Source organism: Ischnura elegans, chromosome 7 (assembly GCF_921293095.1).
Source record: "Ischnura elegans chromosome 7, ioIscEleg1.1, whole genome shotgun sequence".
Taxonomy (NCBI): domain Eukaryota; kingdom Metazoa; phylum Arthropoda; class Insecta; order Odonata; family Coenagrionidae; genus Ischnura; species Ischnura elegans.
In genome coordinates, this window is record NC_060252.1 from 113,318,653 (window position 1) to 113,343,867 (window position 25,215).

Here is a 25,215-nt window from a genome sequence, read left to right on the forward strand (position 1 = left end):
TGGAGGTTTACGATGTAAAGAGGTTCACTACATAGAGGTTTTTCTGTAAATATCATTTTCAGTTTGGATATCCTAATTGGGTCAATGGAAACAATTTTCTAAATGGGGAATACAAATGAGCACAACGAAAACTCGCCGAATCTCATATATAATTTCAAACTATTTTCAATATAATCACTTATTTACATTATTTTCAATATATTCACTCATTTTCTTTGACAATGTCAATGGTGAATATTGTTGAAACCATCCAAGCACATTGTAGGGTGTCCATCACATTCCTCACAAAATGTGTTCACTTTTTTTTGCCCTCTTGCTCGCCTCTTTCGTTCTCTTTTCTTTACATATTCTCTCGTAACAATTCATCTACATCTACATAATACCCTGCAAGCCGCCTAAAAGGCGTGTGGCAGGGGGTGTTAGGACACCAGCCGTTTACAACTATTAAAAAAAAAAAAAAAAAAAAAAAAAAAAATGAAGTGTCCTAATGAAGTTGGGACTAGTGTTTATTAAAGTCCTTCATTGTTTGGGGGAAAAAGGTATTCCCATATCTGTCATTTCGGCAAGACATCTCTCTTAATTTATCGCTTCTGTCGGACCTGGAAATATAGTGTGGCTCTAAGATTATGTTCTCTGTGTCGCTCTTAAAGATATCCATTCTTAATTGTTCAAGCAATCTAAGCCTAGCGCGCAGCCTCCGAGTATCCAACGGCTCCCAGCCTAATTCGCTTAACATCTGAGTAACGCTGTCTGTACGCCCGTAGCAGTTTTTGACGAACCACGCAGCCTTCCTTTGTATTTTGTTCAGTTCGCGGATTAAGTCTTTCTGCACTGGATCCCATACACTCGCTGCATATTCAAGGTGCGGTCGGACGAGAGCGAAATAGCACCTTTCTTTTACTTTCTCATCCGAAAATCTTCCCACAATACGCTTGACGAATCCTAATTTCTTCAGGGCTATGCCGCAAATATTCTTTATATGTGTTCCCCACGTGAGGTTCGAGGTTATCGTAACTCCCAGGTACTTCACTTCGTCTGTTGCCTTTATGTTAATGCCATCCACTGCATAAACATTGTTAGTGTTGAATGAATTCCGCAAGAAATGTACCGCCATGCATTTGCTCAGATTGAGTTCGAGTCCCCACTCTTGACTCCACAAATGAACGTTGTTTAAGTCCGATGATAGAATTTCAGAGTCAGAGGGATCACTAATTTCGCGATAGATGACAGCGTCGTCAGCAAATAAGCGTATTTTACTGCTAATGCGGGAGCAGAGATCATTAATGTATAAAATGAACAACAGGGGGCCGATTACGCTTCCTTGTGGAACACCTGATGTAACTTTTACAACATCAGAGCTAATTCCGTCAAGAACTACTCTTTGTTTACGATCTCTGAGAAAGTCGCGTATCCAGTTTACAACTGTTTCGTTTAATCCGCATGACTGTAATTTGTATAAAAGTTTGTTGTGAGGTACAGTGTCGAAAGCTTTCTTAAAATCTAGAAACAGTGCGTCAACTTGTCTTTTCGATTCACCAGATTTTATAAAGTCGTGAAGAAAGAGCGCGAGCTGTGTTTCGCAGGATCAAGTCATCTCTTCCTACCTATCCTCGCAGTACCTTCATATTTACTTAGGTTGTGCAAGGACTTCCACTTCTTCGAAGCTGGAACACCTCCCCCAGCCACATCGCTAAAGACGACATCTTCTTTCAATAATCCATCAATAACTTTCTCTCGAAAATTCAGCATTTCCATTTTTTTATTTTGGCCATAATTATTATATAAAACCCATGAATTCACCATGCATGTCCCAAGAAGCAGTTCTAATGCCAGTTTCTTATACCACTTGAGAATTCGTCTGATGCAACTATAATAAGCAGACATTTGGTCGGAAATGTCTACCCCCTTTTTTCGCGCTATTGTAAGCTATGATGGCTTTTGGTTTCATTATTTCCCCTCGCTTAGATTTTGACGTGGTTGGTTGCAAAATCTCACCAAGGTCGGGATTAGAGGATATCATCATAAGTGGTCTTTTGTCCAGCCATTTCATCATTCTAACACCTTTTCCATTTTGCCTTGCAATAATTTCCCCCCTTTTCAACTTTTTCTGACGAACCTCTGGCGGATTACCTTTCCGATTCGCCCGCATTGTGCCACAAACATAGGTCTCCCTACCCAAAAGGTCTTCAGCTAGGCTCACACTTGCATAAAAATTATCAATGTACAATGTCCACTCAGCATCAAAAAGTCCCTATATTAGTTGCAGTACAACTTTGTGTCCATGTCCAACCTTCTCCTTCGTGTTTGGCACTTCACTTTTCCCAGAGTACACTTGCAAATTATGCGTGAATGAGTCAGGGCTACACAGTTTGTAGCATTTTATTCCATATTTATGAGCCTTTCCAGGCAGGTACTGCCTAAAATGTAATCGACCTCTCCAAGGTACCATCTGTACGATTGGTGCAGTCTCCCCATTCATCGGAGCTTGATAACGCAACATGCTCTTCCTCTTCAGGTGAATCTTCTCCAATTTCGTCCTCTGAACATGAAGATTCACTGTCTTCTTCGAAATCGGATGGAATGTATGAATCATCGGAGTCAGAACTAAATTGAGATGCATCTGAGTCAGCCATCTCCTCTAATTTTTCTTTGCCACTAATAGCACAAAAATCACTGCTCCACAAAAAGACAAGGAAAATGGACTCGTATATCCAGTGGCACTCGTTTATTAGCCAAGACTGAAAGTTCTTCTCTCACTGCAAGGAAAATTTTGTCACCATCGTACATGTAAGGCCCTCCGCTCGGCTCGACTAATTTGAAACTCGACGTGTGGATTGCGTTGTTGCGACAAGGCCACTATGTGAGAAGCGATGCCGTACAAGATTAGTCAAAAACGAAACTGTCAGGGATTAGCCTCCTAAGGGTTACTTGCAACACCCAATTGTGGGTAAGCTTACGATAATAACTGCACCCACGAGTGGGTCTGCCTGCAATAAAACTGTAAGCAAAGCTTCACCTATGCCAATAATAATTTGGTTTCTTATCCGCAGACTATGGAAATAATAGATTCAAAGGTTCCGCCCCAACCACCACCCCTCTCCTAGGAGGCGTGAGGTTGGGTGCGGAATATCGTCAGCCCTAGCCTTTTCTAAGCGCCGGACAAGTGCGGTTAGGCCCGTCTTGAGTCTACGAAATCCCATGGAACGTCCACCCCGAAAGGCGAGAGAAAGGGAAAGCCATTGTTTCCTATCGCGTGCTGCGGACTGAGCGGTCGGTCGCCAGCGTCACAAAGGTAGAGGTTTTCCCGGTTCTTTTGGGGATAACCATTTTTGCGACTTTCTGAAAGCATTGAACATCTAACAATGACAATAGGAACAGGATGTATGATTTCCTCTGCTGCATTTTGTTCCCAAAGCAATAAAACCGAAGCAAGGCATCACAGTGAAATAGAAAGAGTGTAATGAAGGCTCGAAACAGTTGCAAAAAAACTGTGAAATACTGAATTTTTTCCGATACTTATAACTGAATGCTTCCATTCTGGGCTTATAAGAAGAGTAAATAAATTATTTCATCGTTTTCATATCTAAAAGCACGTCTTATTTGTTCATTTTAAAGGTATTTACGTGACAGTAAATAAATATCGAAGAAAATAAAACGTGTAATACGTTGTTGCATATGCAAAAGGGGATTAATTAATAGCTAAATATTGCATTCTGGGCTTATAATAATAGTAAGTGTATAAATTATTTCATTGTTTCTATTTTGTACGTTTTGAAGGTATTTTAGGTGACAATATATAAATACAGAAGAAAATAAAACGTGTAATGCGTGTAAAACTCGAAGAATCAAGCGAGATGGAGTGGAGTAGGTTTTCCAAAATTTATTGCAATTCATCATTTTCAACTATACCAAAGAAGTGTGCATTAATGTTAACATGATTGGATCGATTTAATTTTTACGAAAATTGACGCCCACGGGGAAGAAATGGCAAATTTCACAATAGCCGCAAACGTGTTAAATGAAAAGTGAAAATTTTCAAGCACGCAAAAACGCGACGGCTAAGTATGAATGCTGGGAAAAGCCCATGTGACGTCATTCTGGTTCATGCTGCCGCTGTGTGAGGCCACCTTGGTGCGAGGCTATGAGCGCCGATATGATGCAGGTTGCAGAGTACCCTGCTAACAGCAGGTAGCGCTTGGTTTAAACAAGGATTATTATTACCCTATCAAACGAAGGAAACTTACCGACCATAGGCAATTTTAATAGGTGACTATTAAGAAATATTTTCCTAAGCTCTGTGCCTCATGCATGCATAGGTAATCTCAGACCATGTAAAACTCCTATCTACTCGTATAGAAACTAGGTCCCTTTGACGTCTTTCCTAACAATTCTCGCATCTGAAATGCTAGCAATTCAACCATGAGAAACATTGTTCAGGAATGCAACGTTTTTTTCTCTTTATGTAACACGTCATCTGTGGTGTTGCTTGTGAGTAAATAAGATTATTAGGCTTCATTTTCTTGCCTCCAAATGAGTAATTGAATCCGGGAAACATATATCTGACACGATTGAAAAGGATTTCATGCTCCTTTACCGTAAAACCTCACATATGAGACTTTTTTTCTGGTTCCTGTTCTGGCTTAAATCAGAACTATACAAAAGTGTATGACTAAACGTTCTAAAAACAATGAGCAAGTGTTATCCTGAAAACTATACTCCTCCTCAATACAAACTCTTCATTTTACACACTTTGAATTTGCACAGTGCCCATATTTCGGTCCCTCCAACTGAGTAAAATCAAAGTTTTACTGTATAGTCAATATGTGATGACCAGTCAAGGTTGTCAGTGAGGATAAAGCCTAATAATTTTGTTGAATGTGCCTGAGAAATCACATGAGGACCAACATTTAAGATCATACTGGAGGTATATTGAGACCGGTTGCCATGGAACTGAAGAATAAAGGTACGTTTTCATAGACGCGTCAGAGGCGCACGCGCGCGACGATACGCGTCACGTATTCGCGTGAACCGTTCACATGCAAGCGAAAGCGAACCTGCGCGTAGGATGTGCTTGCGCGACATCTACGGCAAAGAAGAAATTATGAAAAAAGAAACGACACGACCGTGTGTGATTGTTGCAAACTAACTTTCAGATATATGAGTTGGAGTGTATTTCTGCGAAAATATTTGAAGGGAAGAAATGGATGCAGTACTGCCATTGAATCCTGTACAAATGGAATGGAGGTTTAATGCCTTATTGGGCCTTGTTTTACTAAGAAGACGGCGATATGCAAGAAAAAGGTGGTGGGTTCGCCCAATATTTGAGGAACGCAGAAGGCAGGGAGACTACCATCATCTCCTCCAAGAGATGAGGCTTAACGACCGCGAGTCATTTTTTAATTACTTAAGAATGTCCCCAGAAATGGTTTAGTTAGAACTATCGAATTCTGATGAAATTTATCAAAATTTTCGGTCGTCATATGGCTCATTGAAAAATTTAGTAACAATTACCAAACCAATTTGATAAATTATATCAAACAGGTTTGGTAATTGATACCGAAATGGCCACAGCAGTTCGATAAAAACTATCAAAATCAAAAGATAATAAAACATACGTAGCGTGCACATGTGAAATATTTTCAATCCAGAAAACACTCTTATGATTTAAAATCATAAAAATAATAGTTTAACGTAAGTTTATGCCAAAAATATACATTAAAAAGTAAAAAAAAAATACACCTGCAAGCAGCATCGAACGTGGGCCCTCCGCATGGTAGCGTTGGGCGCTAACCACTGGACTAAATCGGTTGCCATGACATATGCCTACACAAACACAGTAATATTTTATTAATGTTCATAATCAACCTTTGCGTTGAAATGTGAATAAGATGTGATTAAACTTTCCCTTTGTAAGCTTAAGAGTAATACTTGATGCACACAATTGCACTAAGTAGTTACTCCATATCCATATCTAGTGCATATGCGCAAGAAAACTTTGTTTGTATGCTTTTTACATCGATCTAGAGGTGATTTTAACGTGCTGGGTGATATCCTTAGCATGGATTGCGTCTAGTATGACGACTTTAATCACGTCATTCAACATGATCGCGAATGATTATGCCTCAGGAATACCTCCAATTAAGGTTTTCATGTGTCGAAATACACAAACATCTCCTAACAGCTTTAATATCCATGATAATACGCTGTTCAATCATTGTCTTTGATGCACCGGCTTACGGATAACATTGCAATGTAAAGCAGAAATAAACAGAAAAATGAACGTAAATAAAATTAAAACTTTATCGCCATCACAAATAATAAAAACAAAATCATTTCTACCAAATTACCCGGATTTCCGAAATGATAACTTCATCAACGAAACCTCGCTGGTCGGCCATGTTTGAGATTCTACGCGTCCCACGCGTCGAAAGTTGAACATATTTCATCTCGGGAGATGCGAAGCTAGGCGAACGTGCGCGATATCACACGAAGAAATCCGGGCTTCTGATTGGCTGAAAATTTCGCTTTCGCGTCGGTTCGCCTGAAACGCGTTCATGAAAACGTACCTTAACTGTTCTGTCAATGGCAAATTGAGACATCCAAGTAAGTAGCCAAGTAACAGCATATGATAGATGCTCACCTTCAAAGAATTGAAATGGCAATTGAGAGAAGAGCAGGTGACACCCTGGAATGCCATCACTCCAATCTTTTAGCTATGAATACATTTGGAGAGACAACCGAGTGGTGACTCACCACCAAGGTCATCTGCAGTATTATCGTATTATCATCTAATGATACTTATGTACACATTTGAAAGTCACATATCCAACTCACCTCAATAAGTCACATTGAAAAGCATTGGCCCTTGCAGTGAATGCAGTTACAGTTTCTCTCATGCTGTACTTGAATACTTCCGTTAGGTTGTTGGTACCCTTCCCCATCCAGTTCATATTTTCTTCACACACACTATTCCTGCAGCAGAAAAGAACTTTAAAAAATACCTAGCTCAACTACCCTACTTAATGAAATGGAAATGATAGATCTAAGCCAATGAATGTGAAGAAATGATGAACATTATTAAAATGAGTATATTATGAATTACACATAGCATTACATTCATTTTTATGAATTTTTATAGCATCAATGACTCAAATCAATATAAAAAATAAAATTCTCTAGAGTAAAATGCCCATGCATGCCTCTCTAGCTGATAGAGCATGCTAAATACTCAATGCAACAATAATAACAACAACACTCGCAAGGACTGGAAAAACATGATAACATTTGTTATCTCCAACGTGATCTTCTGAAAATGGTGATATGTATGTATCACTTACATGCCAAAAAGAAGAAATCATTTTGTCACCAAATTGAGAAAACAGCTTTGGTTTGGCTGCTGCAGCTGCTATGAAAAAATACTGACTGACCAAAGTTTGGCCTATCACTGCTTCTTTACCAAGTGCTATTTTATTTGTGGTATGAGCCACTTTTTCATCATAACACTGATGTACCACATTTTAACACAGAGGGCTATTTTTAGACATAACTCTTTCATCATTTTTAGTGCTATCAGATTTAAACATCCAAAGTAATACAGAAGACTCTCATTATTATGAAGTTCACAGGACCAAAAAAGGTCCAGTAGTTGTAATACACAAAGCTTGACAAGAATGAAAAATATCGGTCAAGAGTTGTGATTACCAGTGTTCCATTGTGATTGAATTGTAAAAAGTGCTATTACGCTATCGATAAATGTCTAACAGTAGTGCAATGACATTTCACGATCAAGCTATCAAGATCAAAACTGTGTGTGAAGTTTGCTTTTCTATTACATCAACGAACAGTAATGAGAAAAGTCACCTGTGTCACTTGCGTGGGCTAATTTAAGGCTTTAAATTAGTGAATAAATAGTTGTTTTCGTCGTAACAAGCTCTGTTATTTTAAGTTGTACATGATGAATAAAAGAATGGTAGCAACTTCCAGTTTTTGATAATTGTATTTGCCTATATTTTTATGCTATGTGCTAGTATATTGTTCATGGATTTACCTATATAATTGAAATAGGTTGTAGCTTGTGTGTGTGTTGGCAGCAGAACCGGTTCGCGATCTCACATATGAATTGTGTGCAGATTGTTTTACTGTGAATTCGTATTTGTGAAACCAATGAAATGGTGAAACTGTCACATTATTATGAAATAAAAGTTTCTTCTAACAATAAATGCATTTCTCGTGTTTCTTTACCTATAAATTGCTTTTCATAGATGACTGCCTGAAAGTTATTTTTCGTAATTAAAGGAAGTGATTTTCTTGTGCTCTCTGAATTGGCATTATCTTTCCAAACCCATCTTCTTACTTGAAAATAATACAGAGAAACAGATTATTTGTTTTCCACAGGAGTTAAGTGGTTTTTATCTGTGATTAAGGCTCTCCAGCTACGCATTTGTAATGGATTTTCAAGAGGAAGAGAATCGCACCACTGTAGGATGGATCGGACCACCTTCTACGCTAATACCGCATTGCCAAATTCAACAGCACGGCTCGTAAGCATACGATCATTCTCCTCCAGTATTACAAGTTTCTTTTACATCTCGATTTTCCTCTCAAGTACAGCAATAATTTTTCATAACAATTACCATGAGGGTCGTGGCATAAATTTTTGGTGTCTTAAAAAAAAGGCTGGCGTCCTAACACTCCCTGCCACAAGCCTTTTAGGTGGCTTGTGGGGTAGTGTGTAGATGTAGATGAATTTCATCAATTTTTCTGATAACTGAACACACAAAGTGAAACGCTTGTACTTCATCATCCCGATGTCACATTTTTAGTATCCCAAGTAACAATTGTGGCACAATAGCAATAGGAAAACTTATCAAGAATAACAGCACATACACAATTGGTGATGAGGGGATAAATCCTACCTCAAAACAATGTTTACAGCATGCGCTCAGTGTATTTCCCTACTCCCAACAGCAGTTGAGGCACCTATGACGTCACGCTTTGCTTCGGCAGAGCTCGGGAGCCTTCGCACAGTGGTCGGCTCAGGGAAATTTTTCTCGATTTTAAAGTCAATTTTTTTATTTCTTTTGATATTGAATGGAGAAACTTAAGGTATTTTTGCGAGCTAATATATCCATTTTACCTGTTTAAAATAGTTTTTATAGCAATCGACAACCCATGCAAGTTCCCCATTATATAATTCATCATCACAGGAGCAGTGCAGGAGAGCATGCCTGTCCCTGGAAAAGATGCAGAGGTGACCGTGAGAAATTGAATTAGGCATGTCAAGGAGCGCTCGCAGGGGAAGAAGAAAAATAAGAAGTACGTAATTTCTTGTGCTAGCTTCTTGTATTAAAGAAATCTAATAAATATTGCATATGAAATCAATGCCTTATTCATTTAAATTCTTGTCCGGACCTAGTATTTATTGGTAACAAAATTCAGTCCTAATCTAAACGTGTCCGGAGGGCACCTTCTAAACGTCCATAGGCAGTCTTTTTTACTGACATACGGACATCCTCCGGCATAAATGCAGACAGCCTACGGTTGTCCGTAAGCAACTTGGCGGACAGTCACTGGACGTCTTAAAGATGCCTGTGTGCTGTGTGGGGAGTTTCATCCCTACCCCCTTTTAACCAACCTTTAACCTTTTTTGGTCTACCTGCCTCAATGCCCCAATGTTTCTGGATGCCTACTGCCAGTTGAGTCACCTATTGGGCCCAAAGGTGCCTAATAACAGCTTTCGGCAATGGCACGCATGAGATTCAAAAAAGAATAAGACCAAAATAACACATTTCAGACAGTCATGGAGAAATATTTAATGAAAATTTTATATCATGCGTATTACGTAATAGGCACCAAAAATGTTCCTTTTGATAATTGACTCAGTGTGATCCATGTTGCGAAGTATGAAATTCTACCTCTGGTTTGATGTTATTAATGAGAATAAAATGCGTGATTCTTTTATGATTTTCCACTGTAGAATTTAAAAAAATTAATCACTTTTGTGTAAATGGTATTGTTTAACTTGAGAAACGTCTTGCCAAATCCCTTGACTCATTAAAAAAATTATTATTGAAGCCATATGACTTTGTACGGATGTAAATTTTTATGCTTTTGACGACATTGGCGTTTCCATCTGTTCGTCCCGTTCATTGTTACTTTACAAGTTTCAAGGTTATTTACCAGACTGGGAACCGATAACAATTTTTCGCAACTTTCATTACTTTTAATGTAAATTTCTTTTTCAAATTCGCATATGTCTGCTGAAATTAAATTATGCTAGTTAATCTCACGAGTGGTTTGCAGTTTTCTGTTTCCTTGATTGAGAAGTAACTGAAATAATATACAGAGGAACCTCGTTAAAGCGAGTACGGGCTATAGCGAGACCCCCGCTATTACGAGAGTTAGCCGATGCACCGTCAATTGACCCTATAATAAGCATGTTTAAAAAGTTCGTTTTTACGAGGCCCTTTTGCTGTTGGCACTCACCATAGCGAGTATTTTGCCGGAGGGATCGCCGGAATACCTTCACCAAGAGTCCCTAATCTCTGTAATTTCTGGCGATCTGTTAGAAATGAAGTTAACATGGAGTGCTCAGTCTCAAATTCATGTAGTAAACTGTCGTTCGATAAATAAGTAGTTCATTTTGGTGAAAATATTGTGGCATTAGCATTTGCGAATGCTTGATCTTCTTTTGTTCCTCGGGCGGCAGAAAGCAGTCGGCAGCATACCCGCACGTCCGTGAGTTACGTGAATAGAGAGCATTTGGTGGCAGACAACATGGCCAAAAAAACACCAAACACGTCCAAGCGAGAAAATAAAAATAAAGGAGTAATATGAGAGTTTCGAAATTAATGTATCTTCCTATTCGCTCTTCACAATTAAAAAAAACAAAAGCGCCCAAGGAATGCAGACTATGTTGAGTTATAAGGAGCTTTGTTCGGGTGGTTTTGCCCACTCCAATCTGCGGGAACTTCTGAGAAAGGGGCTATGCCTAAGCCTAAAGCGGAGTATTTCAGGGATAGATTGCGAATCAAGAATTTCAAGAGTGCGGAACTTTGATTATACTAATGCAAATCACCAAAGCGTTATCTCCCCTCATTATTGCTGGTGATCGCTGCGGTGTAAACCCGAAGTCGTGGAAGAAAGGACTCTGATCATAAATTTGCAAGTTCCATGGCAGGATTGTTATACAACCTTCCACCATTTTTGACTGCAGAAACAAATGCAATACGTTATTTCACTTCACTGCCCCTTAACGTACAGCAACAATAAACATACACCAATAGAAACATTTGAGGCATTTAATAACCGCGATACAGTTTTATCAGTTAATTTTTGAATTTTCAGTGGAAAATACCAAAATAATAGAATGATTACGTAAATGCACTAATTAAGCACATAGAAAAATGGCTTCGTCGGTTGTGCATTGGCATAATGATTGACAAAACAATGCTTTGCATGATTTTTATTCAGTGCGGCACTTATTAATTGTTTGAATAGTTAGTTGTTGTTTGAGTAAGGAAATTTAGTGATGGAAAAAAACATTGTCTTTCGTCTGGATTTGTGCTTACGTTTATCGGATATAAATTTATCTGTCGCCGCACCACTCCTGTTCCTGTATAACTGTTCGCAACAGGTAATTTGGCTATTATTTGCTCCACCTCCGGTAAAGCCACAATTCGCTATAGCGAGTGTTTATTGGTGCACCATGGGGTGTCGTTTTATCGAGGTTGCACTGTACTTGCTAATGGCTGATTGAGCTCGTTAAGAGGTATTGCTAATAGCGTACGTGGTGTGCAGTTTTATGTTTCGTTTCTCAATTGAGAAGCGAATATTATTTAAGTATTTTGACAAGTTTTTGAGCTCCTATTGATTGACTCAAAGCTTCCTAGTTACAACAAGGCTAGACCAATATTCAACACTGTCCAAACAGGACTATTTTAGAATAAACAAGCATAGTATGAGCAAACTCAAATAAGACGAGAAGGACTGGAAACGCAAACAGCATAAATCACACAGCTCACCTAGCTTTACCTTGTAAGCATCGACATCACAAAATTGCAACTTTGAACATGTTCGTCTCTTGACTCCCTTACTTGACTCTTGATAATGACCTCAAAAGATTGAAACTGGTCAAGTCTTTCAATAAACATTGTGCGGAATACAACAAAGTTTACTTTTTAATCTATCATGCAAAGATTCCACAAAGTAACCTCGCAAACAATTGATTTTATCTCGGCAGTTTTTCACCATTGACTTTCTTCTGCTGCAAAAAACTTTGCAACTAAGTAACCTGTTTGTCCATGAAACTGTAATCATTGTAAAATAAATACTACCAGTTTTGTACTAGTGCAGCCTTAGGGCTAATTTTTAAAAGCATACTGATTTATAGGCCATCCAAATGGTTATTCATTATATGACTCCAACATTTGTTATGCATGTAAAATGGCATTGAGTGATTAAATATGTAGGTCTCAAAAACCCCATCCTCAATATCAGCTCTCATTGCTGGAAAAAAATGTCGTCAAGTAATTAGTACCCACATTAAATCAACTAAAACTTTACCACCTAAAGTAAAAAAAGAAAAAGAATTGAAATAATAGAGACAGTATTTTAACTGCTACTATCTATCGAAGAGACCAAAACAATATCCTTACAATTTGGTTTGCTCATCCTGGTCCATTGATAAAATCAACAGATTTCGCAATGGTAGAGTATTGTCAACCCACTCAATTACTCCAAGGCTTCTAGTTAACGGAGTGACCTAAAATTAAAAATAAAACATTAGTTAAGCATTAAACAACCAATCAAAGAATCAATGGGTCAGTCAGAGAAATAGTCTCTTAAGTTACAGTAGAAGCCTGTAGTGAATGAGTATGACATGCAGCAATCACATTACAGTGACTGGTTGGCGATGTCACAACAAAGGGTAAATGAAAAAAGGAGAGGATTTTGTGTGAGCAAAGAAACGCCACTGCGGTTTACATTTGATTTTTAATGGTAAGCATTAGAGATGTGCGAATAGTATCCGTGAGTACTTGAATACTAGAAAGTATTCGATATTCGAGGTCTCGAATAGTTATGCTAAAGGTACCGTCTCGAATACCTCAAATACTTAGAATTTTGCGTCATACACTGTCGCACGCAAGTCGTTGGTAGTTCACTCGGAAAAATGTAGAGAACTGTAGTCGTTTAGTGCACGCAGCACCGTTTTAGGCAAGTTGACGAACTACATCAAATTCGTGGATTAGAGCGGTGAAAAGGGTTCGACGTGGGGAACCGAAAATGATGGGGTGAAAAAATCGGTGCGGTATTTTTTTTCGAAAACATATATCAAGAGTCAATTTATGAGTTATGGTCTATAGTCACAGTCACAGACGAAGGGATATTTTCTCAAGATACAGTAGAACCTCGCTTTTACGCCCCCGCAATATACGTTTTCCTGCAATTTGCGACGTTTTCGTCAGGTCCCGATGATTTAAGTATCTCTACGATGTTAAGTCTTCCCCGCATTTACGCTGACGAAATTTCAAATGACCCGCTATTTACGCCAGGCTGCCAAAGGGAACATGGCGGATAGCGCACCGTAATCAAGAAGAAAGAGTTTAAGAGATCGGAGGTAGGGATAACCTTTTTGCAAGAAGGTAGTAATTATAGGAAAGGAAATTGTATTTACAAGCTCCTTGCCTTTTTGGCATACCTGTTACCAGCGCCACTATCATTAATACGGCCTCTTTGAACTACGAGAATAATTCCTTCTTCATTTATTTCTTACCACTAGCAGGATTTTCTGAGACAGGTTGTTTGCGAAGTTTAAATTTCATTCCATTTGTTGGTGGTTAGTATTGTAGGTTTTCCACTTCACTTGTAAGCATCGCAGTTACGAATATAGACGCTATGTTTATATTCGTGGTCGTTCTCGTGATGATCCACGCACTGGGTGTTCTCCTTCGCGTACGTTATTACAAAGTTCTACGATTAATTTTAAAGTCGTTTTAATCGTAATCTCTTTTTCCCTGCTTTTTTTTCGTGACAGCGTCAATAAACGCGAATCAAATACGGAATGGCCCAGAAACTTTTTCAATAGAAGATAAAATAAAATTTTTGGGAAGAGTTGACTCCCATGTAGGTTCACGCGTTTCCCTTGCCAAAGAACTTGGGATTCCAGTGTCCACATTATACACTGCTGTTAAAACTTGCAAAAACATAGAAACCCATGCAGTGGAATGCGGACCCAGTGCAAAGAGGCGAAAATATATAAAGTATTAGAAATATGATACCCTAGAAGAAATTTTAAAAGAATGGTTTCACTGCATCAGATCCTCTAACATACCCATCAGTGGAGTTATTCTGAAGGAAAAAGTGCAACATGTGGCAATAAGGCTGGGAATTGAAGACTTCAAGGCTTCAAACGGGTGGTTAAGCAGGTTTAAGACTAGGCATAATGTTGTATACAAAACAATTTTTGGTGAGTCCAATAGTCTTGATCCCCAAACAGTGGCACAGTGGAAGGAACATTGTTTAAGTGAGCATATAAAAGGGTATGCTCCAAAAGAAATTTTCAATTTAGGTGAGACTGGTCTTTTTTTCAATACACTTCCCCATCAGACTTTAGAGTTTAGAGGTGAATCTTGCCATAGTGGAAAGCATAGCAAAGCTCGTTTAACGGTATTGTTAGGTGCTAATGCTAATGGTGGTAGTGAAAAGTTAAGGCCATTTGTCATTGGAAAATCCAAAAATCCCAGGTGTTTCAAAAATATCAAGACATATCCCACAACCTATGCCGCTAATACCAAAGCTTGGATGATGTCACATTTCTTTCAGGAGCAAATGCCGTCTCTAGATGCCAAGATGGGTGGACAAAACCAAAAAATTGTAGTATTTTTAGACCATTGCCCAGCCCACCCAAAAAATATGAATTTGAGGAATATAAAACTGGTGTTCTTCCCACCAAATTGTACCAGCCAATTACAGCCATTAGATTTAGGGATAATCCATGTATTCAAATCCAACTACCGCAAGATTCTAGTGATAAAAGCAATTAATCTTACGCACAATTAAGCACTAATTGTTTTAAAAAAGCAGGATTTAGTTTTTCTGAAGACTGCAAATTGGAACAGGATGGTGAAGAATCACTGGAAGAAGGGAGGGGTGGTAATATAGCTTTGGGAGCCAATGATCAGTTGCCATTACTTGGAGATGAAATAAGTTTTTCAAATTTTGTGGGAGTGGATGAGCTATTACCAACATTTAAGTCACTTACTATTGATGAAGCTATAATTGACCTGCATGACAGTGATGAGACAGCAAGTGAGGAGGATGATGATGATACAGAAATGCCAAAAGAAAGCACAATCAATGCTATGTCTGCTGTCAGTACACTGAGGCTACATTTATCAACTGTTGCAGGAAATGAGAAAGAATTAGAGCTGTTGGATATAATAGAAAAAAGAGTAGAAATAATTTGGACAAATAAAATGACCAAGCAAACAAAGATAATGGAATATTCCCAGAAGAAGGCTAATTAAAAGAACATGTTGTAATGGCGCTTCTTTTTTAATCACTGAATTCATCCCAGAATGTTTAATTTAAATTCGGTGATATTTCATTATTTGCTTTAAATTTTGAGAAGACTTTTTGAGAGTTAAGGGTGATACATATAGTTTTTAATTAAATGTTAAATGGATTTTAAGTCAAATATTTTTGTTAAGTTTGTCCTAAGATTAAAATATTTTTACTTTAGACGATTTTTTTTTAATTTTATGGAATGAATGGAAAATGTTTATCCATTTTACTGATTGATCAGTATTTACTTATTTATCGTCCTGTGTTAAAGGATCTCTTTCAGAAGACTGATGTTTTGTATGATCTACCTCACTGAGAGTTCAGTACTAATAAAGAATTTTTTGTTATCATAATTAAATGTTTTATACTTACTATTCATTTAAAACATTATTCATATGAAAAATATAACATTTAACTATACTTAAAGGGGTTATTTTTCATTAAATTTTGCTTAACCTCGATTTAACACTTTCCCGCGATTTACACTTTTTTTCCTTGTCCCCTCAAAAGTGTAAAAGAGGGGTTTTACTGTATTTGGTTTCTCCCTGCTAGCAATTCGAATTCATCTGCTTATGTCGTGAGAACTTCCAAAGATGGACTGAAAATAATTGAAGAAAATCCTGTGGAGAAGCACGTGTATTTTGCAAAACACCTCGGATTGTCCGCTAGCACTTGACAGCAGGAGTGAGGGTTAAGCAAGCTACCTTTTGAAAATAAGAAGTTGGATGAAGCCGAGTAACAGATGGGCGTGCCGCTGAAATGGCGTTTGGTACCCTGGTGAAAATGAACTGTTCGCTTAACTGTTCGTAAGCTGTGCACGTACTGTACAAACGGTTCACAAATTTCCTGGGCTGTTTATGAAGCGTTTGGGAATAGTTCGCACGCTCTAACCTGGTACCCACGAACGGCCCATGAACGGAACGCCTTGTGCACGACTCCTGCACAGTTGGACATGAACGCTTCATGAACAGATATTTTAGTTCTGCTCATCTCCTCCACAGTTACTAAATGAAATTATTTATCCATGCTTCACTATTTTACAAAATTGATGATCATTAACATATCATCATGAATTAAGGAAAACAACCATCATTGTGTTCATAATTTTCTAAGCAAAATTAGGATCAGATATTGACTTAGAACTTGAAAAATTTCCCGGGCTGTTCATGAAGTGTTTGGGAAATGTACCCACGCTCTAACCTGGAACCCACGCACGGCCCATGAACGGAACGCCTTATGCACGGTTCCTGCACAGTTGGACAAGAACGCTTCATGAACATATTATTTATTTCAATAGTCCAGCCCATTTCTTCCACAGTTAATAAATGTAAAATTTAATTAATGCTATTCATGATTCACTATTTTACATAAATGATAAGCATGAATTAAAAGAAACATGAATGAGTGCATTATAAGGGAAGACAATTAAAATTACGGCTAGTATGTAAAAAAATTCAAAAGTGCTCTAACTCCGCGTGAATTTTTATGCTGAGTTATTGGTGAAATGTACATGACTTATGTTGGCAATTATTCTCAATGAGGGTAACATATATTCACATAGACAGTTTTAATAAAAGTGTAAATATATAAGTACAAATGTTTTGAGGTTGCTATGCACAACAATAATGTGAGCAAAGAAAACAAGGCTGTCAGTGTGTGACTTTCAAATACAATCCAGAGCTTGTGCAATAACTAAAAGTACTGCAAATAACCCCACTCTATTGGAAATTTCTTATAAGTCTTACAGAAATTCTTATAAAAACCTATAAGAATTCTGTAATACTTATAGAATTCTACAGGTCTTATAGGATTCTATAAGTCTTACAGAAATTCTTATAAGAACTCTGCATTTCTTACAGAATTCTATAAGAATGTTGCGTGGGTCGCCTACCTTCGAGGTTTTCATCCGGTAGGCGTTTAAGTTACCATAACTTATGTTGGCAATTGAGAATTATTTAAGGAATTCTATATAAGATCATTTATGGAAATTATGTATAACTCTTTGTTAAGTAATGTTCTGCTAATTTTCTGGTGTTTTCAGCATGGTATTTGACAAAAACGGTTCCAAGAAGTGGAGGCTTCTTTTTATGCCACTTGTTAGTATATATATCCCTGAGAGCACATGAAAAATTTTTGACTTAAAAAATCTGTCTGTTTAGAGTCTACAGATGACTCAACCGATGGAAGTTCAAAATGGGCCATGAATAACCATAATGCATACGTTGCAGGATACTGTTTACATGGAAACCTTGTTTGGTTGTTAGGTTACTAGGGATTGCTTTTATATGTTAATCATTCACTGTTTTTGTGATAGCAGTTTAATAAAATAAGTTGTGTGCTTCTAACAAAAATAAGGCATTGACCTAATTTGGTAAGTCTTACAAAACTGGAATTCCTAAAATCATTTTACCTTAAACATATAGTTTTGTGGAATTTTAAAATTTTCATCATAAATTTATATAGATATGTATATTTTTTCAGATTGTGGCATATCTAATATAAGTGGAAGTTTTAATGAAAACAGTGTTTCAATGGACAAAGTGAGTGATTCAGTCTTCTCTGAAGAGAATGAGAATGAATTTCTATGAGTAAACCTAAATAACATCTGCACAATTATTATTTTATGGAAAATACATAAACTATTATTCTCAATCAGTGTTTCTGTGATTCCTATTAATATCCCTGAATCTTTCACTTATTGTAAGCCATATTCTACATATCCTTTTCTCCAAATGGCATCAAATTCCATTTTACTTTATTTCTTTTATTATCTATCCAAATCTGTATGCAGAGGTCTCATTCTCTCCGGTATCTTAAATAAACATTGTTCATATGCCTTTGATTTATCAATTTTTACTTTTCCTTCCCATATATAATTTCTTGAAGTACCTATCCCCAGTCAAACTTGAATTTCATTTGCTTCTTCAATTTTCCAGGTTAAATCATATTCCATATTGCAATTCCTGTAACTTTCATTGCGTAGTGATTGCCAAAGTCGTATTCAATTATCAGTCCATCATTGTAGGCTATCGTTGGTTTCATTGATTTTAGTTTCTTTTAGTGAGGACGTTAACCCTATACAGAACCCATGCCCTGAAAGACCTCTATGGTATCTCACCTTGTCTGGCCAGTCAGGTGAACTTTACAGAGCTTGAATTTCCTTGCTTGATGTACACTAACGATAGACATCTACATTTGGTTCATGGGAAATCATTAGGTTTGCTGTATACTAGATATAGGCGTCTACATTTGGATTGAATTAGGTATAATGCTAACTTTGTACTCTAAGTAGGGATGTAAATCTTGTGTAGCTTTTTATAGAAGTTTGCGCAAGTGTTTTAAGCATGATGATATGATATTTATAATACCTAAATATTTCCATCAGAAAATTTCTTATAAATAACATTTTGTAATTGATAGTTATAAGAAATTTTCTTATAAGAATTTTCCAATAGGGCAGAAGCTTGAAAATCTTAATTCCCAAAGACTTGAGAGCTCTCCCTGAACCGTTTAGTTTCATTGGTATGCAACACTTCAGTTCAACCTCGCTACAGTTTGTAATCATATCTACCACAGCTTCCTGATCATGATGATTAACGCCTTAGTGTAAAGGTCTGAAAATGATATACAATTGTTATGAATGATAAAGGTTGCATACCTGGTGAAAATAAATTGTTCAAGAAACATTTCAGAAGTGTGGAACAAAATGTTCAGTAACTGTAGCAGAAGTGTTCATGAACTGTTGGGGAACCGTTCTTGGAGTGAATTTTGGCCCATTGAAGTGCTGCAAACTGTTCAAATTAGCTGTTCATGGGGTATTTTCCAGTTGTTCATGAGGTGTTTTCAGATGTTCATGGAGCATTCTTTTAACTGTACAGGAAGTGTTTACAATTCTACCAATGATAATTAATGTCTTGGATTGTAGGTCACAAAAAAATACAGAAAGAATTCAATTGTACACAAATGTAAAAGAAGAGACAAGAATTTTGGTATATTATGTATGTAAAATTGAATTCTTTTTACATATATTCTTTTATTGTAACAAAAATTTGTAATGACCTTTCATTCCTTTATGCATAGGCTGATTTAGGGGGTCAGCTTATTGGAACGGTTCGTCACGGTTCAATGGGCCAAAATACAGTCCGTGAACGGTTCAATAAAAGTTCATGAACACTTTGGGAACAGGTTCTGAACACTTCATGCAATGCTTTCCACACAGTTATAGAACGCTCCATGAACAGCTGAACACCTCATGAACTGCTGGGAAACGCCTGCTGAACAGCTTATTGGAACGGTTCGTCACGGTTCAATGGGCCAAAATACAGTCCGTGAACGGTTCAATAAAAGCTCATCAACACTTCGGGAACAGGTTCTGAACACTTCGTGCAACGCTTCCTGCACAGTTACAGAACGCTCCATGAACAGCTGAACGCCTCATGAACAGTTGGGAAACGCCTGCTGAACAGCTTATTGGAACGGTTCGTCACGGTTCAATGGGCCAAAATACAGTCCGTGAACGGTTTCCGAACAGTTCATGAGCACTTAGTGAACAGGTTCTGAACGCTTCGTTTAATGCTTCTTGAACGCTTCGTGAACAGATCATTTTCACCAGGGTAGATAAGAATGTATACATCAGACAGAAATCCATCGTAGCAGTGTAAAAGCTGAGACGGCATGGAATCATTTTTTTGCGAGTTGGTGTGTCCCCTTAGGATATTTGAAAGAGATGTTTGTTGAATCAACTATAAGCCCAAATTTTTTTCATAAAATCAAAATATTTCATTAATCAGCTAAATTCCTGTTTGAATCCTTTAAAGGAAATCACAATTACTCCCCTAAATCTTGGGTTTCCTGCTGCATAGGCAACCGAGTCAAACATTCCCGTAATTCATCGTTTTTTTTTTTTTGGTCCTCCCTGAAAAACGATAGATCGGGGTTCCACTGTATACCTTTTTATTTATACACTCATCAAAGGGAAATAGAAGAACATTGAAATTCGATATTCGAGTTTGAGAAATCTGCTCCTCGACCCATCTCTCATTAAAACATGTATGTGAGAGTGCAGTGTGATTTACAACTAATTGAGTTGAAAGGAGACAGGATCACCCATCACAAAAGTAATTGCAAGCATAACAGTTCACCATTCAGGTGTTTGATATCTGTTTCCCAAGCAACTACATGTCAAAGCACCACGCTTATAACTCAACTGATAAGCTACTTGGCCAGCGGACATAAGGTCTATAAGTAAAGGCCGTTTTACACGGTACACGGAATTGCGCAATCTGACGCACGTGCGAAGGCGCAATCAAAATTGCGTCGTGTAAAGCGGTGAATTGCTAGAAAACATGCGAGAATGCGTGGACGCGAGACGGTAAAATAGCCCATGTTCTAATATAATTCATGCATTCGCACAATTCCACACCATTTTAGAAATTAATGCAGCTCTAACCTGCATAATTCCGTGTACTGTGTCAAACGGCTATAAGAAAGGATCCTCAAATAGCTTTATATGGAGAAAAGACTCAAGATGGTGAAGAGGGCAGTCCTGCAAGGTGGTGGTGGCACATTTGTTTTGATAGGAGATACTCAAGACCGAGTGCTTGGCACGGCACTCACTGCGGTGCAGCAAAAGTGCATCCAACTTTTGAAGACCAAAGAAAAACTTACCAATGTTAAATTTCACCTAAAAGGCCTGCTTTCAGATTGGTAAACTGCTTTTTCAGTCGTACAACAAAAAAAAACAAGGAAATGCCCCAAGTAAGCACTCTAATTGCATTCCAATTAAGGTGAGCACAGGACAAGAGAGCCAAATATGTATCTAGAGAACCATTTAACCTTTAGTTGTGCAACGATGATGAAACTGCACCAGAAAATGCATCCCCCACCCGCATACTTTCCGGCCTCGGTGGCGGCGGGGTAACGTTCTCGCCTGCCAAACAAGAGGTCGCGGGTTCGAGTCCCGCCTGGGTAGGTTTTCCCCGGTCCAGGGCATGGTCATTTGTGTACGTTTACTTGTTACATTTGTTGAACACCCCGGTGTAAAATGGCCAATAAGAGCTGTATCCGGTGGTTTGAGAACAAAAAAAAAAACAAAAAAAAAACTTGATTTGGGCCATCCTGATTGAAGCACTCTTACAGTGCATGCACAGAGGCTTTCTACCATAGCCAGGGTCATTCCAGCTAAGCCAGATTTTGATGGATGTGTTATATTACGCACAAAATATCTACCATTTATTTCCAATAAATTTCTTATTCTTGAAAACTGGGGAATCTATTCATTCCCACATGATATTACTGTTTTCTTTCTAAAAGACTACAGAACTTTCAAATTTATCAAAATAAACATGACCCTAATTCTTTACATTCTCACCTCATAAGTGTTAATGTGAAGCCTCCGTTCCTTCGTTGCAGCATTAGCAGCCAATATTTTATTCATCAGTCCAAAGAGCTGCTCAATCCTTTGATCAAGGCGAAGATCCTCACCATTCTTGACAAGTAACTTGTGCTCTTTGGCATCAGAACCAATCACTGTTATGCATATGGGTTGTCTCAATGATGTCATCACAGCAACCTTGAGAGAAAATTAACAGGCATATATATAGAGGTGCAAGTAGAGAGGAATGCATCAGGGGCTTTATCCCACACTCCCCATCCCCATCATGTCAACCATGGCCCTCCGTCAACAAATGATGAAAAAATATGCAGATTTTAGGTTTTAGCACACAATGCTAGTTTTTCCTGCTGTTTGATATCTTAACACATTCATGATTTTCATGAAGTCGTCACTATCGGCCAATTAAAAATAATTTTTTTTTGTTTTGTTTGTGTTAAGTACAGTTCCTTATGCATGTTTTACATACGATTTGAGCAAAAATTTTTATTATTTTTGAAAATTTGGCACAACGTCAATTGACGTGCTCCGTATTTCAATATCGCCTGGCTTAAAACTGAGCGTGTTGACTATATTTCAGGTTAAGTACAACTGTTCATGAAGTTCGCAGTAAAGCTATTTGTGTTGGGTTATTGTCATTGGTGTCGGAGATTATCATATGTAAAAGAAAAGACATTGACTGTACTACAGGGCAACACTGCTTCGAGTTATGAAATCAACATACGACAACACGGCACGGATCAAATAAAACATTTTTTCGGCAAGCATAACTTATGCTGGAATAACGATAAAATATGGTATTGTTATGCATGAGAATGGTTTGATTTCCACCACTGTTACCTTGATTTGCAAGTATTTAAAACTTTTCTACAAATTTTAATCACAGGATCGGAATTAGTTGAAGGAAACAAATGAAATAAGAGCTTCAATTTTATGTACTGGCATAAAGAAAGCCTTCCTCTCCTAGCCACCATGGATTCTACTACAAACAGCTTCTGCAGTGTGTAATGCTCTGTTTCCATACTATGGTGAAAGTGCAACACAATAGGCCTAATCTTGAAAATGGGGTCATTTGATGTTCCATCCACCAGATTTCTGGCAAAATGCAGAACATGTCTCATCATCATGTCCCTGATCATGCAAAATGTTATGAGAGAAATAATGATTCCCAAATTTTGCATCAGTACTCCAGTAGTCAGCTAGCTGGTGTGGAGAAATAATCACCATGTGGTATATAAGTCTCAGGAAAACTTTGAACTCCTCTGCTGATAGGGTTTTTCCAGTCTGTTATTGGAGCTCTCTAGAAGACACCTCTAAGAAAATATGTTTGTTTCTTCGACAACCTACTGAAAAAACCTTCAAGTAAATAGGAGACTAAAATAATTTTGCGGCCTGTCCCCCAACCAAAGGAGAGATAATTGGAAGTTCCACCAGATTATCAATCCATACACTACTCCTTACTGGTTGAGAGGGTGTTGAAGGTCGAGGTTCTGGGTAGGGCGAGAGAGAAGGAGAGGGTGTTGGGATGGGAGAGGGAGGGGAGGAAGAAGCTAAGGAAGCAAAGGTGTGGTTAGGGGTGGAATACTAGAACCTCTGGCTCCAGAAAAAGGGCCCAAAGATAGATTTGCAGTAAATATTACCTCCCTCCCTGATGAGTCCCTTACAAAAGGAGACCTATATGGTGACAGAGGCTTTACCTACACGGATCAAGTAATACCTTCAGATTCCGATCACCCGATTTCACATAAATTATCCAGCTTTAATTCAATGATTAATAGACTTATAAATATACCCATGTCGGAGATCAATTATAAAAAGGAACTTGTGATCATTATGAAGATTGCAGTGACCAACGGATACAGTGCCGACATGATCAACTCTCTCCTCTCCAAGAAATGGAAGAAGCACACGATTGGCATCAGTACTTCCCTCCTGCCAGCAGACATCAATACATAATGGAAGAAAGTGGTGTAAACTTCCGTTTTTTCACAAGTTATCATATAAAATAGGGAATCTCATTCCAAAGGACAAATACAAAGTCCCCTTCTGCACACCAACTTGCCAAAAAAAACTACAATGTAAAAACAAGGACACTATTGAAAAAAACTAAACTGAGCGGGGTATATGAGGTATTTTGTGATTGTGAGGCGAGCTATGTATGCCAAAAGGTCGTGATTTCACCACAAGAATGAAGGAACACAAGAAGTGCAAAGAAAACGGTGACGAGACATCCATGGTAGCAAAACACCTGTTAAATTCGGGCAATGAATGCGAATTTGATCCCGTTATTCTCCACGTAGCCGACAAAGGAAGAAAACTTGATGCCCTGGAACAAATAGATATAAACATAAGGAAAAAGAGTAAAGCCCCTCCTCAACGAACTTCCATACTACAACAGCTCACCCCTCCTATCCATTGACTTCCATTAAGCCTTCGTTCCCTTCTTAATTAATCCCTTCTTTCCACCAGGACGCGGAATGCCCCTCCCCCCCCATCCTCCTCGACACCATGAGGCATCCAGGGGTAGGTGACCGGGCTGAGCGACCGCAAGAGTTGGTACCCAGTGGAGTATGGAGCCAGAGGCCTTCCCACCATCCCCTTTGGAGTGAAGGCATTAAGGCCAATTAGTGTATTTTGTCATACTTCCTCACCCACTCCATCCTCTGTCTTTCCAAGCACCGTGACTGTACACCCTTCCCTTCCTTTCTTCCCCTTCCCCCGCCTTCCCGTCGTACCTCCCCCATCCTGCCTTCCCTATTTAAGACGTAGTGCACTTGATATATTTGTACCTGATGATGCTGTAAAGCAAAACCGGTAGTATTAATAAATTTAAAATTGTGGAAATTGCTCCAGCTTTTACATTTTTCATTTGACCCATCTCTGTCATTCGAGGAACTTTGTAATAAAGTTCTTTTTGTAACCGATGGGACTGGGACTGAAGTTCAAAATTTTGTAATAACGTTTCTTTTACCATTGGCAGAATAGGCCATTTCGTCGGGTCCAACGATTTGCTTTGTAGTAATGAGAAATTTATAATAAGGTTGTTCATATTAATGAGAGTCTACTGTACTACATACGTCCAATGTCAATTTTTGTTTATTCCTTTGTAGCGTTTAGTACTCTTTTGAAAAGATTTGCTAAGGCTAATTAAAGGAAGTGGGAAATAAAGAAAAAAATTTTTGGTCTACAAAGCTAACGCTAAGTACTATAGTTCGTTTGCTGCAGAATAATCATCACACCCAATAGAAATCGAAAACAAA

At 38.1% G+C, this 25,215-nt stretch overlaps 1 protein-coding gene across 1 annotated transcript in view; it reads right to left on the reverse strand.

The window, feature by feature from the left end:
* Positions 1-25,215, reverse strand: part of LOC124162866 (DNA-dependent protein kinase catalytic subunit-like) — a 299,017-nt gene that overhangs the window by 38,540 nt on the left and 235,262 nt on the right. Inside the window, exons 51-53 of the mRNA XM_046539551.1 lie at positions 21,935-22,135; positions 12,657-12,763; positions 6,835-6,972 (exon numbers count right to left, since the gene is read on the reverse strand). Of these exons, the coding sequence (XP_046395507.1) occupies positions 6,835-6,972; positions 12,657-12,763; positions 21,935-22,135 (446 nt within the window). The remainder of the gene's footprint in view (positions 1-6,834; positions 6,973-12,656; positions 12,764-21,934; positions 22,136-25,215) is intronic.